This window comes from Oncorhynchus mykiss, chromosome 11 (assembly GCF_013265735.2).
Source record: "Oncorhynchus mykiss isolate Arlee chromosome 11, USDA_OmykA_1.1, whole genome shotgun sequence".
Lineage (NCBI taxonomy): Eukaryota > Metazoa > Chordata > Actinopteri > Salmoniformes > Salmonidae > Oncorhynchus > Oncorhynchus mykiss.
The window spans coordinates 85,543,463-85,561,572 of record NC_048575.1 but is presented as its reverse complement, the minus strand read 5'-3'; the positions used below and the strand labels follow the sequence as shown (position 1 = coordinate 85,561,572).

At 40.2% G+C, this 18,110-nt stretch overlaps 1 protein-coding gene across 3 annotated transcripts in view; it reads left to right on the top strand.

Moving 5' to 3' along the window:
• The window catches only part of dapk1 (death-associated protein kinase 1), a 206,557-nt gene that overhangs the window by 97,169 nt on the left and 91,278 nt on the right, over positions 1-18,110 (top strand). For all 3 annotated transcript variants that reach the window (XM_036936598.1, XM_036936596.1, XM_036936597.1), the window contains 2 exons: positions 17,186-17,231; positions 17,448-17,537. In XM_036936598.1, the coding sequence (XP_036792493.1) occupies positions 17,186-17,231; positions 17,448-17,537 (136 nt within the window). The remainder of the gene's footprint in view (positions 1-17,185; positions 17,232-17,447; positions 17,538-18,110) is intronic.

Below are 18,110 nucleotides of genomic sequence, written 5' to 3'. Positions count from 1 at the left end.
CTGGATAGTTTACCAGACCTTTCTAGCTAGTAGACTAGATAGTTTACCAGACCTTTACCTTTCTAGCTAGTAGACTGGATAGTTTACCAGACCTTTACCTTTCTAGCTAGTAGACTGGATAGTTTACCAGACCTTTACCTTTCTAGCTAGTAGACTGGATAGTTTACCAGACCTTTCTAGCTAGTAGACTGGATAGTTTACCAGACCTTTACCTTTCTAGCTAGTAGACTGGATAGTTTACCAGACCTTTACCTTTCTAGCTAGTAGACTGGATAGTTTACCAGACCTTTCTAGATAGTAGACTAGATAGTTTACCATACCTTTACCTTTCTAGCTAGTATACTGGATAGTTTACCAGACCTTTACCTTTCTAGCTAGTAGACTGGATAGTTTACCAGACCTTTCTAGCTAGTAGACTGGATAGTTTACCAGACCTTTACCTTTCTAGCTAGTAGACTGGATAGTTTACCAGACCTTTACCTTTATAGCTAGTAGACTGGATAGTTTACCAGACCTTTCTAGCTAGTAGACTAGCTAGTTTACCAGACCTTTACCTTTCTAGCTAGTAGACTGGATAGTTTACCAGACCTTTACCTTTCTAGCTAGTAGACTGGATAGTTTACCAGACCTTTCTAGCTAGTAGACTGGATAGTTTACCAGACCTTTCTAGCTAGTAGACTGGATAGTTTACCAGACCTTTACCTTTCTAGCTAGTAGACTGGATAGTTTACCAGACCTTTACCTTTCTAGCTAGTAGACTGGATAGTTTACCAGACCTTTACCTTTCTAGCTAGTAGACTGGATAGTTTACCAGACCTTTCTAGCTAGTAGACTGGATAGTTTACCAGACCTTTCTAGCTAGTAGACTGGATAGTTTACCAGACCTTTCTAGCTAGTAGACTGGATAGTTTACCAGACCTTTACCTTTCTAGCTAGTAGACTGGATAGTTTACCAGACCTTTACCTTTCTAGCTAGTAGACTGGATAGTTTACCAGACCTTTACCTTTCTAGCTAGTAGACTGGATAGTTTACCAGACCTTTACCTTTCTAGCTAGTATACTGGATAGTTTACCAGACCTTTACCTTTCTAGTTAGTAGACTGGATAGTTTACCAGACCTTTCTAGCTAGTAGACTGGATAGTTTACCAGACCTTTACCTTTCTAGCTAGTAGACTGGATAGTTTACCAGACCTTTACCTTTCTAGCTAGTAGACTGGATAGTTTACCAGACCTTTCTAGCTAGTAGACTAGATAGTTTACCAGACCTTTACCTTTCTAGCTAGTAGACTGGATAGTTTACCAGACCTTTACCTTTCTAGCTAGTAGACTGGATAGTTTACCAGACCTTTACCTTTCTAGCTAGTAGACTGGATAGTTTACCAGACCTTTCTAGCTAGTAGACTGGATAGTTTACCAGACCTTTACCTTTCTAGCTAGTAGACTGGATAGTTTACCAGACCTTTACCTTTCTAGCTAGTAGACTGGATAGTTTACCAGACCTTTCTAGCTAGTAGACTAGATAGTTTACCATACCTTTACCTTTCTAGCTAGTATACTGGATAGTTTACCAGACCTTTACCTTTCTAGCTAGTAGACTGGATAGTTTACCAGACCTTTCTAGCTAGTAGACTGGATAGTTTACCAGACCTTTACCTTTCTAGCTAGTAGACTGGATAGTTTACCAGACCTTTACCTTTCTAGCTAGTAGACTGGATAGTTTACCAGACCTTTACCTTTCTAGCTAGTAGACTGGATAGTTTACCAGACCTTTCTAGCTAGTAGACTGGATAGTTTACCAGACCTTTACCTTTCTAGCTAGTAGACTGGATAGTTTACCAGACCTTTACCTTTCTAGCTAGTAGACTGGATAGTTTACCAGACCTTTCTAGCTAGTAGACTAGATAGTTTACCATACCTTTACCTTTCTAGCTAGTATACTGGATAGTTTACCAGACCTTTACCTTTCTAGCTAGTAGACTGGATAGTTTACCAGACCTTTCTAGCTAGTAGACTGGATAGTTTACCAGACCTTTACCTTTCTAGCTAGTAGACTGGATAGTTTACCAGACCTTTACCTTTCTAGCTAGTAGACTGGATAGTTTACCAGACCTTTACCTTTCTAGCTAGTAGACTGGATAGTTTACCAGACCTTTACCTTTCTAGCTAGTAGACTGGATAGTTTACCAGACCTTTACCTTTCTAGCTAGTATACTGGATAGTTTACCAGACCTTTACCTTTCTAGTTAGTAGACTGGATAGTTTACCAGACCTTTCTAGCTAGTAGACTGGATAGTTTACCAGACCTTTACCTTTCTAGCTAGTAGACTGGATAGTTTACCAGACCTTTACCTTTCTAGCTAGTAGACTGGATAGTTTACCAGACCTTTCTAGCTAGTAGACTAGATAGTTTACCAGACCTTTACCTTTCTAGCTAGTAGACTGGATAGTTTACCAGACCTTTACCTTTCTAGCTAGTAGACTGGATAGTTTACCAGACCTTTACCTTTCTAGCTAGTAGACTGGATAGTTTACCAGACCTTTCTAGCTAGTAGACTGGATAGTTTACCAGACCTTTACCTTTCTAGCTAGTAGACTGGATAGTTTACCAGACCTTTACCTTTCTAGCTAGTAGACTGGATAGTTTACCAGACCTTTCTAGCTAGTAGACTAGATAGTTTACCATACCTTTACCTTTCTAGCTAGTATACTGGATAGTTTACCAGACCTTTACCTTTCTAGCTAGTAGACTGGATAGTTTACCAGACCTTTCTAGCTAGTAGACTGGATAGTTTACCAGACCTTTACCTTTCTAGCTAGTAGACTGGATAGTTTACCAGACCTTTACCTTTCTAGCTAGTAGACTGGATAGTTTACCAGACCTTTACCTTTCTAGCTAGTAGACTGGATAGTTTACCAGACCTTTCTAGCTAGTAGACTGGATAGTTTACCAGACCTTTACCTTTCTAGCTAGTAGACTGGATAGTTTACCAGACCTTTACCTTTCTAGCTAGTAGACTGGATAGTTTACCAGACCTTTCTAGCTAGTAGACTAGATAGTTTACCATACCTTTACCTTTCTAGCTAGTATACTGGATAGTTTACCAGACCTTTACCTTTCTAGCTAGTAGACTGGATAGTTTACCAGACCTTTCTAGCTAGTAGACTGGATAGTTTACCAGACCTTTACCTTTCTAGCTAGTAGACTGGATAGTTTACCAGACCTTTACCTTTCTAGCTAGTAGACTGGATAGTTTACCAGACCTTTACCTTTCTAGCTAGTAGACTGGATAGTTTACCAGACCTTTCTAGCTAGTAGACTAGATAGTTTACCATACCTTTACCTTTCTAGCTAGTATACTGGATAGTTTACCAGACCTTTACCTTTCTAGCTAGTAGACTGGATAGTTTACCAGACCTTTCTAGCTAGTAGACTAGATAGTTTACCAGACCTTTACCTTTCTAGCTAGTAGACTGGATAGTTTACCAGACCTTTACCTTTCTAGCTAGTAGACTGGATAGTTTACCAGACCTTTACCTTTCTAGCTAGTAGACTGGATAGTTTACCAGACCTTTCTAGCTAGTAGACTGGATAGTTTACCAGACCTTTACCTTTCTAGCTAGTAGACTGGATAGTTTACCAGACCTTTACCTTTCTAGCTAGTAGACTGGATAGTTTACCAGACCTTTCTAGCTAGTAGACTAGATAGTTTACCATACCTTTACCTTTCTAGCTAGTATACTGGATAGTTTACCAGACCTTTACCTTTCTAGCTAGTAGACTGGATAGTTTACCAGACCTTTCTAGCTAGTAGACTGGATAGTTTACCAGACCTTTACCTTTCTAGCTAGTAGACTGGATAGTTTACCAGACCTTTACCTTTCTAGCTAGTAGACTGGATAGTTTACCAGACCTTTACCTTTCTAGCTAGTAGACTGGATAGTTTACCAGACCTTTCTAGCTAGTAGACTGGATAGTTTACCAGACCTTTACCTTTCTAGCTAGTAGACTGGATAGTTTACCAGACCTTTACCTTTCTAGCTAGTAGACTGGATAGTTTACCAGACCTTTCTAGCTAGTAGACTAGATAGTTTACCATACCTTTACCTTTCTAGCTAGTATACTGGATAGTTTACCAGACCTTTACCTTTCTAGCTAGTAGACTGGATAGTTTACCAGACCTTTCTAGCTAGTAGACTGGATAGTTTACCAGACCTTTACCTTTCTAGCTAGTAGACTGGATAGTTTACCAGACCTTTACCTTTCTAGCTAGTAGACTGGATAGTTTACCAGACCTTTACCTTTCTAGCTAGTAGACTGGATAGTTTACCAGACCTTTACCTTTCTAGCTAGTAGACTGGATAGTTTACCAGACCTTTACCTTTCTAGCTAGTATACTGGATAGTTTACCAGACCTTTACCTTTCTAGTTAGTAGACTGGATAGTTTACCAGACCTTTCTAGCTAGTAGACTGGATAGTTTACCAGACCTTTACCTTTCTAGCTAGTAGACTGGATAGTTTACCAGACCTTTACCTTTCTAGCTAGTAGACTGGATAGTTTACCAGACCTTTCTAGCTAGTAGACTAGATAGTTTACCAGACCTTTACCTTTCTAGCTAGTAGACTGGATAGTTTACCAGACCTTTACCTTTCTAGCTAGTAGACTGGATAGTTTACCAGACCTTTACCTTTCTAGCTAGTAGACTGGATAGTTTACCAGACCTTTCTAGCTAGTAGACTGGATAGTTTACCAGACCTTTACCTTTCTAGCTAGTAGACTGGATAGTTTACCAGACCTTTACCTTTCTAGCTAGTAGACTGGATAGTTTACCAGACCTTTCTAGCTAGTAGACTAGATAGTTTACCATACCTTTACCTTTCTAGCTAGTATACTGGATAGTTTACCAGACCTTTACCTTTCTAGCTAGTAGACTGGATAGTTTACCAGACCTTTCTAGCTAGTAGACTGGATAGTTTACCAGACCTTTACCTTTCTAGCTAGTAGACTGGATAGTTTACCAGACCTTTACCTTTCTAGCTAGTAGACTGGATAGTTTACCAGACCTTTACCTTTCTAGCTAGTAGACTGGATAGTTTACCAGACCTTTCTAGCTAGTAGACTGGATAGTTTACCAGACCTTTACCTTTCTAGCTAGTAGACTGGATAGTTTACCAGACCTTTACCTTTCTAGCTAGTAGACTGGATAGTTTACCAGACCTTTCTAGCTAGTAGACTAGATAGTTTACCATACCTTTACCTTTCTAGCTAGTATACTGGATAGTTTACCAGACCTTTACCTTTCTAGCTAGTAGACTGGATAGTTTACCAGACCTTTCTAGCTAGTAGACTGGATAGTTTACCAGACCTTTACCTTTCTAGCTAGTAGACTGGATAGTTTACCAGACCTTTACCTTTCTAGCTAGTAGACTGGATAGTTTACCAGACCTTTACCTTTCTAGCTAGTAGACTGGATAGTTTACCAGACCTTTCTAGCTAGTAGACTAGATAGTTTACCATACCTTTACCTTTCTAGCTAGTATACTGGATAGTTTACCAGACCTTTACCTTTCTAGCTAGTAGACTGGATAGTTTACCAGACCTTTCTAGCTAGTAGACTAGATAGTTTACCAGACCTTTACCTTTCTAGCTAGTAGACTGGATAGTTTACCAGACCTTTACCTTTCTAGCTAGTAGACTGGATAGTTTACCAGACCTTTACCTTTCTAGCTAGTAAACTGGATAGTTTACCAGACCTTTCTAGCTAGTAGACTGGATAGTTTACCAGACCTTTACCTTTCTAGCTAGTAGACTGGATAGTTTACCAGACCTTTACCTTTCTAGCTAGTAGACTGGATAGTTTACCAGACCTTTCTAGATAGTAGACTAGATAGTTTACCATACCTTTACCTTTCTAGCTAGTATACTGGATAGTTTACCAGACCTTTACCTTTCTAGCTAGTAGACTGGATAGTTTACCAGACCTTTCTAGCTAGTAGACTGGATAGTTTACCAGACCTTTACCTTTCTAGCTAGTAGACTGGATAGTTTACCAGACCTTTACCTTTATAGCTAGTAGACTGGATAGTTTACCAGACCTTTCTAGCTAGTAGACTAGCTAGTTTACCAGACCTTTACCTTTCTAGCTAGTAGACTGGATAGTTTACCAGACCTTTACCTTTCTAGCTAGTAGACTGGATAGTTTACCAGACCTTTCTAGCTAGTAGACTGGATAGTTTACCAGACCTTTCTAGCTAGTAGACTGGATAGTTTACCAGACCTTTACCTTTCAAGCTAGTAGACTGGATAGTTTACCAGACCTTTACCTTTCTAGCTAGTAGACTGGATAGTTTACCAGACCTTTACCTTTCTAGCTAGTAGACTGGATAGTTTACCAGACCTTTCTAGCTAGTAGACTGGATAGTTTACCAGACCTTTCTAGCTAGTAGACTGGATAGTTTACCAGACCTTTCTAGCTAGTAGACTGGATAGTTTACCAGACCTTTACCTTTCTAGCTAGTAGACTGGATAGTTTACCAGACCTTTACCTTTCTAGCTAGTAGACTGGATAGTTTACCAGACCTTTCTAGCTAGTAGACTAGATAGTTTACCATACCTTTACCTTTCTAGCTAGTATACTGGATAGTTTACCAGACCTTTACCTTTCTAGCTAGTAGACTGGATAGTTTACCAGACCTTTCTAGCTAGTAGACTAGATAGTTTACCAGACCTTTACCTTTCTAGCTAGTAGACTGGATAGTTTACCAGACCTTTACCTTTCTAGCTAGTAGACTGGATAGTTTACCAGACCTTTACCTTTCTAGCTAGTAGACTGGATAGTTTACCAGACCTTTCTAGCTAGTAGACTGGATAGTTTACCAGACCTTTACCTTTCTAGCTAGTAGACTGGATAGTTTACCAGACCTTTACCTTTCTAGCTAGTAGACTGGATAGTTTACCAGACCTTTACCTTTCTAGCTAGTAGACTGGATAGTTCACCAGACCTTTCTAGCTAGTAGACTGGATAGTTTACCAGACCTTTACCTTTCTAGCTAGTAGACTGGATAGTTTACCAGACCTTTACCTTTATAGCTAGTAGACTGGATAGTTTACCAGACCTTTCTAGCTAGTAGACTAGCTAGTTTACCAGACCTTTACCTTTCTAGCTAGTAGACTGGATAGTTTACCAGACCTTTACCTTTCTAGCTAGTAGACTGGATAGTTTACCAGACCTTTCTAGCTAGTAGACTGGATAGTTTACCAGACCTTTCTAGCTAGTAGACTGGATAGTTTACCAGACCTTTACCTTTCTAGCTAGTAGACTGGATAGTTTACCAGACCTTTACCTTTCTAGCTAGTAGACTGGATAGTTTACCAGACCTTTACCTTTCTAGCTAGTAGACTGGATAGTTTACCAGACCTTTCTAGCTAGTAGACTGGATAGTTTACCAGACCTTTCTAGCTAGTAGACTGGATAGTTTACCAGACCTTTCTAGCTAGTAGACTGGATAGTTTACCAGACCTTTACCTTTCTAGCTAGTAGACTGGATAGTTTACCAGACCTTTCTAGCTAGTAGACTGGATAGTTTACCAGACCCTTACCTTTCTAGCTAGTAGACTGGATAGTTTACCAGACCTTTCTAGCTAGTAGACTGGATAGTTTACCAGACCTTTACCTTTCTAGCTAGTAGACTGGATAGTTTACCAGACCTTTACCTTTCTAGCTAGTAGACTGGATAGTTTAACAGACCTTTCTAGCTAGTAGACTAGATAGTTTACCAGACCTTTACCTTTTCTCGCTAATAGACTGGATAGTTTACCAGACCTTTCTAGCTAGTAGACTGGATAGTTTACCAGACCTTTCTAGCTAGTAGACTGGATAGTTTACCAGACCTTTCTAGCTAGTAGACTGGATAGTTTACCAGACCTTTACCTGTCTAGCTAGTAGACTGGATAGTTTACCAGACCTTTACCTTTCTAGCTAATAGACTGGATAGTTTACCAGACCTTTCTGGCTAGTAGACTGGATAGTTTACCAGACCTTTCTAGCTAGTAGACTGGATAGTTTACCAGACCTTTACCTTTCTAGCTAGTAGACTGGATAGTTTACCAGACCTTTACCGTTCTAGCTAGTAGACTGGATAGTTTACCAGACCTTTACCTTTCTAGCTAGTAGACTGGATAGTATACCAGACCTTTACCTTTCTAGCTAGTAGACTAGATAGTTTACCAGACCTTTCTAGCTAGAAGACTGGATAGTTTACCAGACCTTTACCTTTCTAGCTAGTAGACTGGATAGTTTACCAGACCTTTCTAGCTAGTAGACTGGATAGTATACCAGACCTTTACCTTTCTAGCTAGTAGACTGGATAGTTTACCAGACCTTTCTAGCTAGTAGACTAGATAGTTTACCAGACCTTTACCTTTATAGCTAATAGACTGGATAGTTTACCAGACCTTTACCTTTCTAGCTAGTAGACTGGATAGTTTACCAGACCTTTACCTTTCTAGCTAGTAGACTGGATAGTTTACCAGACCTTTACCTTTCTAGCTAGTAGACTGGATAGTTTACCAGACCTTTCTAGCTAGTAGACTGGATAGTATACCAGACCTTTCTAGCTAGTAGACTGGATAGTATACCAGACCTTTACCTTTCTAGCTAGTAGACTGGATAGTTTACCAGACCTTTCTAGCTAGTAGACTGGATAGTTTACCAGACCTTTACCTTTCTAGCTAGTAGACTGGATAGTTTACCAGACCTTTCTAGCTAGTAGACTGGATAGTTTACCAGACCTTTCTAGCTAGTAGACTGGATAGTTTACCAGACCTTTACCTTTCTAGCTAGTAGACTGAATAGTTTACCAGACCTTTCTAGCTAGTAGACTAGATAGTTTACCATACCTTTACCTTTCTAGCTAGTATACTGGATAGTTTACCAGACCTTTACCTTTCTAGCTAGTAGACTGGATAGTTTACCAGACCTTTCTAGCTAGTAGACTGGATAGTTTACCAGACCTTTACCTTTCTAGCTAGTAGACTGGATAGTTTACCAGACCTTTACCTTTCTAGCTAGTAGACTGGATAGTTTACCAGACCTTTCTAGCTAGTAGACTAGATAGTTTACCAGACCTTTACCTTTCTAGCTAGTAGACTGGATAGTTTACCAGACCTTTACCTTTCTAGCTAGTAGACTGGATAGTTTACCAGACCTTTACCTTTCTAGCTAGTAGACTGGATAGTTTACCAGACCTTTCTAGCTAGTAGACTGGATAGTTTACCAGACCTTTACCTTTCTAGCTAGTAGACTGGATAGTTTACCAGACCTTTCTAGCTAGTAGACTGGATAGTATACCAGACCTTTCTAGCTAGTAGACTGGATAGTATACCAGACCTTTACCTTTCTAGCTAGTAGACTGGATAGTTTACCAGACCTTTCTAGCTAGTAGACTGGATAGTTTACCAGACCTTTACCTTTCTAGCTAGTAGACTGGATAGTTTACCAGACCTTTCTAGTTAGTAGACTGGATAGTTTACCAGACCTTTCTAGCTAGTAGACTGGATAGTTTACCAGACCTTTACCTTTCTAGCTAGTAGACTGAATAGTTTACCAGACCTTTCTAGCTAGTAGACTAGATAGTTTACCATACCTTTACCTTTCTAGCTAGTATACTGGATAGTTTACCAGACCTTTACCTTTCTAGCTAGTAGACTGGATAGTTTACCAGACCTTTCTAGCTAGTAGACTGGATAGTTTACCAGACCTTTACCTTTCTAGCTAGTAGACTGGATAGTTTACCAGACCTTTACCTTTCTAGCTAGTAGACTGGATAGTTTACCAGACCTTTCTAGCTAGTAGACTAGATAGTTTACCAGACCTTTACCTTTCTAGCTAGTAGACTGGATAGTTTACCAGACCTTTACCTTTCTAGCTAGTAGACTGGATAGTTTACCAGACCTTTACCTTTCTAGCTAGTAGACTGGATAGTTTACCAGACCTTTCTAGCTAGTATACTGGATAGTTTACCAGACCTTTACCTTTCTAGCTAGTAGACTGGATAGTTTACCAGACCTTTACCTTTCTAGCTAGTAGACTGGATAGTTTACCAGACCTTTCTAGCTAGTAGACTAGATAGTTTACCATACCTTTACCTTTCTAGCTAGTATACTGGATAGTTTACCAGACCTTTACCTTTCTAGCTAGTAGACTGGATAGTTTACCAGACCTTTCTAGCTAGTAGACTGGATAGTTTACCAGACCTTTACCTTTCTAGCTAGTAGACTGGATAGTTTACCAGACCTTTACCTTTCTAGCTAGTAGACTGGATAGTTTACCAGACCTTTCTAGCTAGTAGACTAGATAGTTTACCATACCTTTACCTGTCTAGCTAGTAGACTGGATAGTTTACCAGACCTTTACCTTTCTAGCTAATAGACTGGATAGTTTACCAGACCTTTCTTGCTAGTAGACTGGATAGTTTACCAGACCTTTACCTTTCTAGCTAGTAGACTGGATAGTTTACCAGACCTTTACCTTTCTAGCTAGTAGACTGGATAGTTTAACAGACCTTTCTAGCTAGTAGTCTGGATAGTTTACCAGACCTTTACCTTTCTAGCTAGTAGACTGGATAGTTTACCAGACGTTTACCTTTCTAGCTAGTAGACTGGATAGTTTACCAGACCTTTCTAGCTAGTAGACTAGATAGTTTACCAGACCTTTACCTTTCTAGCTAGTAGACTGGATAGTTTACCAGACCTTTACCTTTCTAGCTAGTAGACTGGATAGTTTACCAGACCTTTACCTTTCTAGCGAGTAGACTGGATAGTTTACCAGACCTTTCTAGCTAGTAGACTGGATAGTTTACCAGACCTTTACCTTTCTAGCTAGTAGACTGGATAGTTTACCAGACCTTTACCTTTCTAGCTAGTAGACTGGATAGTTTACCAGACCTTTCTAGCTAGTAGACTAGATAGTTTACCATACCTTTACCTTTCTAGCTAGTATACTGGATAGTTTACCAGACCTTTACCTTTCTAGCTAGTAGACAGGATAGTTTACCAGACCTTTCTAGCTAATAGACTGGATAGTTTACCAGACCTTTACCTTTCTAGCTAGTAGACTGGATAGTTTACCAGACCTTTACCTTTCTAGCTAGTAGACTGGATAGTTTACCAGACCTTTCTAGCTAGTAGACTAGCTAGTTTACCAGACCTTTACCTTTCTAGCTAGTAGACTGGATAGTTTACCAGACCTTTACCTTTCTAGCTAGTAGACTAGCTAGTTTACCAGACCTTTACCTTTTCTCGCTAATAGACTGGATAGTTTACCAGACCTTTCTAGCTAGTAGACTGGATAGTTTACCAGACCTTTCTAGCTAGTAGACTGGATAGTTTACCAGACCTTTCTAGCTAGTAGACTGGATAGTTTACCAGACCTTTACCTGTCTAGCTAGTAGACTGGATAGTTTACCAGACCTTTACCTTTCTAGCTAATAGACTGGATAGTTTACCAGACCTTTCTGGCTAGTAGACTGGATAGTTTACCAGACCTTTCTAGCTAGTAGACTGGATAGTTTACCAGACCTTTACCTTTCTAGCTAGTAGACTGGATAGTTTACCAGACCTTTACCGTTCTAGCTAGTAGACTGGATAGTTTACCAGACCTTTACCTTTCTAGCTAGTAGACTGGATAGTTTACCAGACCTTTACCTTTCTAGCTAGTAGACTGGATAGTTTACCAGACCTTTCTAGCTAGTAGACTGGATAGTATACCAGACCTTTACCTTTCTAGCTAGTAGACTGGATAGTTTACCAGACCTTTCTAGCTAGTAGACTAGATAGTTTACCAGACCTTTACCTTTATAGCTAATAGACTGGATAGTTTACCAGACCTTTCTAGCTAGTAGACTGGATAGTTTACCAGACCTTTACCTTTCTAGCTAGTAGACTGGATAGTTTACCAGACCTTTACCTTTCTAGCTAGTAGACTGGATAGTTTAACAGACCTTTCTAGCTAGTAGACTATATAGTTTACCAGACCTTTACCTTTTCTCGCTAATAGACTGGATAGTTTACCAGACCTTTCTAGCTAGTAGACTGGATAGTTTACCAGACCTTTCTAGCTAGTAGACTGGATAGTTTACCAGACCTTTCTAGCTAGTAGACTGGATAGTTTACCAGACCTTTACCTGTCTAGCTAGTAGACTGGATAGTTTACCAGACCTTTACCTTTCTAGCTAATAGACTGGATAGTTTACCAGACCTTTCTGGCTAGTAGACTGGATAGTTTACCAGACCTTTCTAGCTAGTAGACTGGATAGTTTACCAGACCTTTACCTTTCTAGCTAGTAGACTGGATAGTTTACCAGACCTTTACCGTTCTAGCTAGTAGACTGGATAGTTTACCAGACCTTTACCTTTCTAGCTAGTAGACTGGATAGTTTACCAGACCTTTACCTTTCTAGCTAGTAGACTGGATAGTTTACCAGACCTTTCTAGCTAGTAGACTGGATAGTATACCAGACCTTTACCTTTCTAGCTAGTAGACTGGATAGTTTACCAGACCTTTCTAGCTAGTAGACTAGATAGTTTACCAGACCTTTACCTTTATAGCTAATAGACTGGATAGTTTACCAGACCTTTACCTTTCTAGCTAGTAGACTGGATAGTTTACCAGACCTTTACCTTTCTAGCTAGTAGACTGGATAGTTTACCAGACCTTTACCTTTCTAGCTAGTAGACTGGATAGTTTACCAGACCTTTCTAGCTAGTAGACTGGATAGTATACCAGACCTTTCTAGCTAGTAGACTGGATAGTATACCAGACCTTTACCTTTCTAGCTAGTAGACTGGATAGTTTACCAGACCTTTCTAGCTAGTAGACTGGATAGTTTACCAGACCTTTACCTTTCTAGCTAGTAGACTGGATAGTTTACCAGACCTTTCTAGCTAGTAGACTGGATAGTTTACCAGACCTTTCTAGCTAGTAGACTGGATAGTTTACCAGACCTTTACCTTTCTAGCTAGTAGACTGAATAGTTTACCAGACCTTTCTAGCTAGTAGACTAGATAGTTTACCATACCTTTACCTTTCTAGCTAGTATACTGGATAGTTTACCAGACCTTTACCTTTCTAGCTAGTAGACTGGATAGTTTACCAGACCTTTCTAGCTAGTAGACTGGATAGTTTACCAGACCTTTACCTTTCTAGCTAGTAGACTGGATAGTTTACCAGACCTTTACCTTTCTAGCTAGTAGACTGGATAGTTTACCAGACCTTTCTAGCTAGTAGACTAGATAGTTTACCAGACCTTTACCTTTCTAGCTAGTAGACTGGATAGTTTACCAGACCTTTACCTTTCTAGCTAGTAGACTGGATAGTTTACCAGACCTTTACCTTTCTAGCTAGTAGACTGGATAGTTTACCAGACCTTTCTAGCTAGTAGACTGGATAGTTTACCAGACCTTTACCTTTCTAGCTAGTAGACTGGATAGTTTACCAGACCTTTCTAGCTAGTAGACTGGATAGTATACCAGACCTTTCTAGCTAGTAGACTGGATAGTATACCAGACCTTTACCTTTCTAGCTAGTAGACTGGATAGTTTACCAGACCTTTCTAGCTAGTAGACTGGATAGTTTACCAGACCTTTACCTTTCTAGCTAGTAGACTGGATAGTTTACCAGACCTTTACCTTTCTAGCTAGTAGACTGGATAGTTACCAGACCTTTACCTTTCTAGCTAGTAGACTGGATAGTTTACCAGACCTTTCTAGCTAGTAGACTGGATAGTTTACCAGACCTTTACCTTTCTAGCTAGTAGACTGGATAGTTTACCAGACCTTTACCTTTCTAGCTAGTAGACTGGATAGTTTACCAGACCTTTCTAGCTAGTAGACTGGATAGTTTACCAGACCTTTACCTTTCTAGCTAGTAGACTGGATAGTTTACCAGACCTTTACCTTTCTAGCTAGTAGACTGGATAGTTTACCAGACCTTTCTAGCTAGTAGACTAGATAGTTTACCAGACCTTTACCTTTCTAGCTAGTAGACTGGATAGTTTACCAGACCTTTACCTTTCTAGCTAGTAGACTGGATAGTTTACCAGACCTTTACCTTTCTAGCTAGTAGACTGGATAGTTTACCAGACCTTTCTAGCTAGTAGACTGGATAGTTTACCAGACCTTTACCTTTCTAGCTAGTAGACTGGATAGTTTACCAGACCTTTCTAGCTAGTAGACTGGATAGTATACCAGACCTTTCTAGCTAGTAGACTGGATAGTATACCAGACCTTTACCTTTCTAGCTAGTAGACTGGATAGTTTACCAGACCTTTCTAGCTAGTAGACTGGATAGTTTACCAGACCTTTACCTTTCTAGCTAGTAGACTGGATAGTTTACCAGACCTTTACCTTTCTAGCTAGTAGACTGGATAGTTACCAGACCTTTACCTTTCTAGCTAGTAGACTGGATAGTTTACCAGACCTTTCTAGCTAGTAGACTGGATAGTTTACCAGACCTTTACCTTTCTAGCTAGTAGACTGGATAGTTTACCAGACCTTTACCTTTCTAGCTAGTAGACTGGATAGTTTACCAGACCTTTCTAGCTAGTAGACTAGATAGTTTACCATACCTTTACCTTTCTAGCTAGTATACTGGATAGTTTACCAGACCTTTACCTTTCTAGCTAGTAGACAGGATAGTTTACCAGACCTTTCTAGCTAATAGACTGGATAGTTTACCAGACCTTTACCTTTCTAGCTAGTAGACTGGATAGTTTACCAGACCTTTACCTTTCTAGCTAGTAGACTGGATAGTTTACCAGACCTTTCTAGCTAGTAGACTAGCTAGTTTACCAGACCTTTACCTTTCTAGCTAGTAGACTGGATAGTTTACCAGACCTTTACCTTTCTAGCTAGTAGACTGGATAGTTTACCAGACCTTTCTAGCTAGTAGACTGGATAGTTTACCAGACCTTTCTAGCTAGTAGACTGGATAGTTTACCAGACCTTTACCTTTCTAGCTAGTAGACTGGATAGTTTACCAGACCTTTACCTTTCTAGCTAGTAGACTGGATAGTTTACCAGACCTTTACCTTTCTAGCTAGTAGACTGGATAGTTTACCAGACCTTTCTAGCTAGTAGACTGGATAGTTTACCAGACCTTTCTAGCTAGTAGACTGGATAGTTTACCAGACCTTTCTAGCTAGTAGACTGGATAGTTTACCAGACCTTTACCTTTCTAGCTAGTAGACTGGATAGTTTACCAGACCTTTACCTTTCTAGCTAGTAGACTGGATAGTTTACCGGACCTTTCTAGCTAGTAGACTGGATAGTTTACCAGACCTTTACCTTTCTAGCTAGTAGACTGGATAGTTTACCAGACCTTTACCTTTCTAGCTAGTAGACTGGATAGTTTACCAGACCTTTACCTTTCTAGCTAGTAGACTGGATAGTTTACCAGACCTTTACCTTTCTAGCTAGTAGACTGGATAGTTTACCAGACCTTTCTAGCTAGTAGACTAGATAGTTTACCATACCTTTACCTTTCTAGCTAGTATACTGGATAGTTTACCAGACCTTTACCTTTCTAGCTAGTAGACTGGATAGTTTACCAGACCTTTACCTTTCTAGCTAGTAGACTGGATAGTTTACCAGACCTTTCTAGCTAGTAGACTAGCTAGTTTACCAGACCTTTACCTTTCTAGCTAGTAGACTGGATAGTTTACCAGACCTTTACCTTTCTAGCTAGTAGACTGGATAGTTTACCAGACCTTTCTAGCTAGTAGACTGGATAGTTTACCAGACCTTTCTAGCTAGTAGACTGGATAGTTTACCAGACCTTTACCTTTCTAGCTAGTAGACTGGATAGTTTACCAGACCTTTACCTTTCTAGCTAGTAGACTGGATAGTTTACCAGACATTTCTAGCTAGTAGACTGGATAGTTTACCAGACCTTTCTAGCTAGTAGACTGGATAGTTTACCAGACCTTTCTAGCTAGTAGACTGGATAGTTTACCAGACCTTTACCTTTCTAGCTAGTAGACTGGATAGTTTACCAGACCTTTACCTTTCTAGCTAGTAGACTGGATAGTTTACCGGACCTTTCTAGCTAGTAGACTGGATAGTTTACCAGACCTTTACCTTTCTAGCTAGTAGACTGGATAGTTTACCAGACCTTTACCTTTCTAGCTAGTAGACTGGATAGTTTACCAGACCTTTACCTTTCTAGCTAGTAGACTGGATAGTTTACCAGACCTTTACCTTTCTAGCTAATAGACTGGATAGTTTACCAGACCTTTCTAGCTAGTAGACTGGATAGTTTACCAGACCTTTCTAGCTAGTAGACTAGATAGTTTACCAGACCTTTACCTTTCTAGCTAGTAGACTGGATAGTTTACCAGACCTTTACCTTTCTAGCTAGTAGACTGGATAGTTTACCAGACCTTTACCTTTCTAGCTAGTAGACTAGATAGTTTACCAGACCTTTACCTTTCTAGCTAATAGACTGGATAGTTTACACTTCCTCTTCCGATGACCTGTGGGGAGGTCAACATAATGATAAAATATCTACCAAATCTATTCATTTTAAAATGTTAATTCCTTCTCCTTGCCATTATCATTCACCGGATGATAAGGTACGACATTTGGGCGGAAAAACATGTTTTGCTAACATGTTCAGGGTCCCTGTGTCGCCGGTTTGCCTGGCCGGGGGTCCCTGGACAAGGAAAGGTTGAAAACCCCTGCATTAATGTACATTTCTACCTGATGTAGGCTACTGTCAGAGCTCCGTGACTGTAGTACGGACGGTGTTATCATCACCCCAGCAGCTCTAATGGAGGTTGCCTAGGCAACAGCCGACTGAAGATTGGGTTGCTGTGGCGATGCTGCTCTTGGTCTATTATTAAACAGTCGTGGTCTGTTAAGAGGAGTAGGGAAAGAGGAACCATAGTGTGTGTGTGTGTGTGTGTGTGTGTGAACGAGAGTAAGATGTGTGTGACATCAGTATAGTGTGTGCACCATGAGTTGTCCAGGAGTGTTTTAAGTTAATCGTTTGTCCAACGGTGTTGGGAATTAATTGTTTGTTCCCTTCCTAACCCCTGTTCCCTTCCTAACCCATGTTCCCTTCTTAACCCCATGTTCCCTTCCTAACCCCTGTTCCCTTCCTAACCCTGACTGTCCTGTCTTTTTCAGAAAGAGAATGACCATCCAGGATAGTCTGCTCCATCCCTGGATCAAGGTCTGTCTAACACACACACACACACACACACACACACACACAGGATAAGTTATTTCTTTATTCACTTCGTACAGGGAATTAGTGTTCATTCACTTCCTAAAATCCTACTTGAAAACGAAGGGTAGCAGAATGATACACAATATGATCAATATAAACAGTATTGATAAGTGGATGTAATCTATTGATCTGATTAGTCGTTCCTGTTTGTCCAATCAGCCAAAGGACTCCCAGCAGGCTCTCAGCAGGAAGGAGTCTGCAGTCAACATGGAGAAGTTTAAGAAGTTTGCTGCTCGGAGGAAATGGAAGGTACATTTATCTCTCTCCCTCTGTCTCTTTTTCACTCTCTCTCCCCCTCTTCTATCCCTCTCCTATCTCTGTCACTCTCTTCTATCTCTCTCTATATATTTATATATATTTATTTTACCTTTATTTAACTAGGCAAGTCAGTTAAGAACAAATTCTTATTTTCAATGATGGCCTAGGAACTGTGGGTTAACTGCCTGTTCAGGGGAAGAACGACAGATTTGTACCTTGTCAGCTCAGGGTTTGAACTTGCAACCTTCCGGTTACTAGTCCAACACTCTAACCACTAGGCTACCCTGTCGCCTCTACACTCTAACCACTAGGCTACGCTGCCGCCTCTACACTCTAACCACTAGGCTACCCTGCCGTCCCTATATATTTATCTATCTCTGTCTTTGTATCCCTCTCTCTTCTATCTCTCTCTCCCTCTCTCTTCTATCTCTCTCTCCCTCTCTCTTCTATCTCTCTCTCCCTCTCTCTTCTATCTCTCTCTTCCTCTCTCTCACTCTCTCTCTCTCGCTCTCTCTCTCACTCTCTCTCTCTCTCTCTCTTCTATCTCTTCTATCTCTCTCTCCC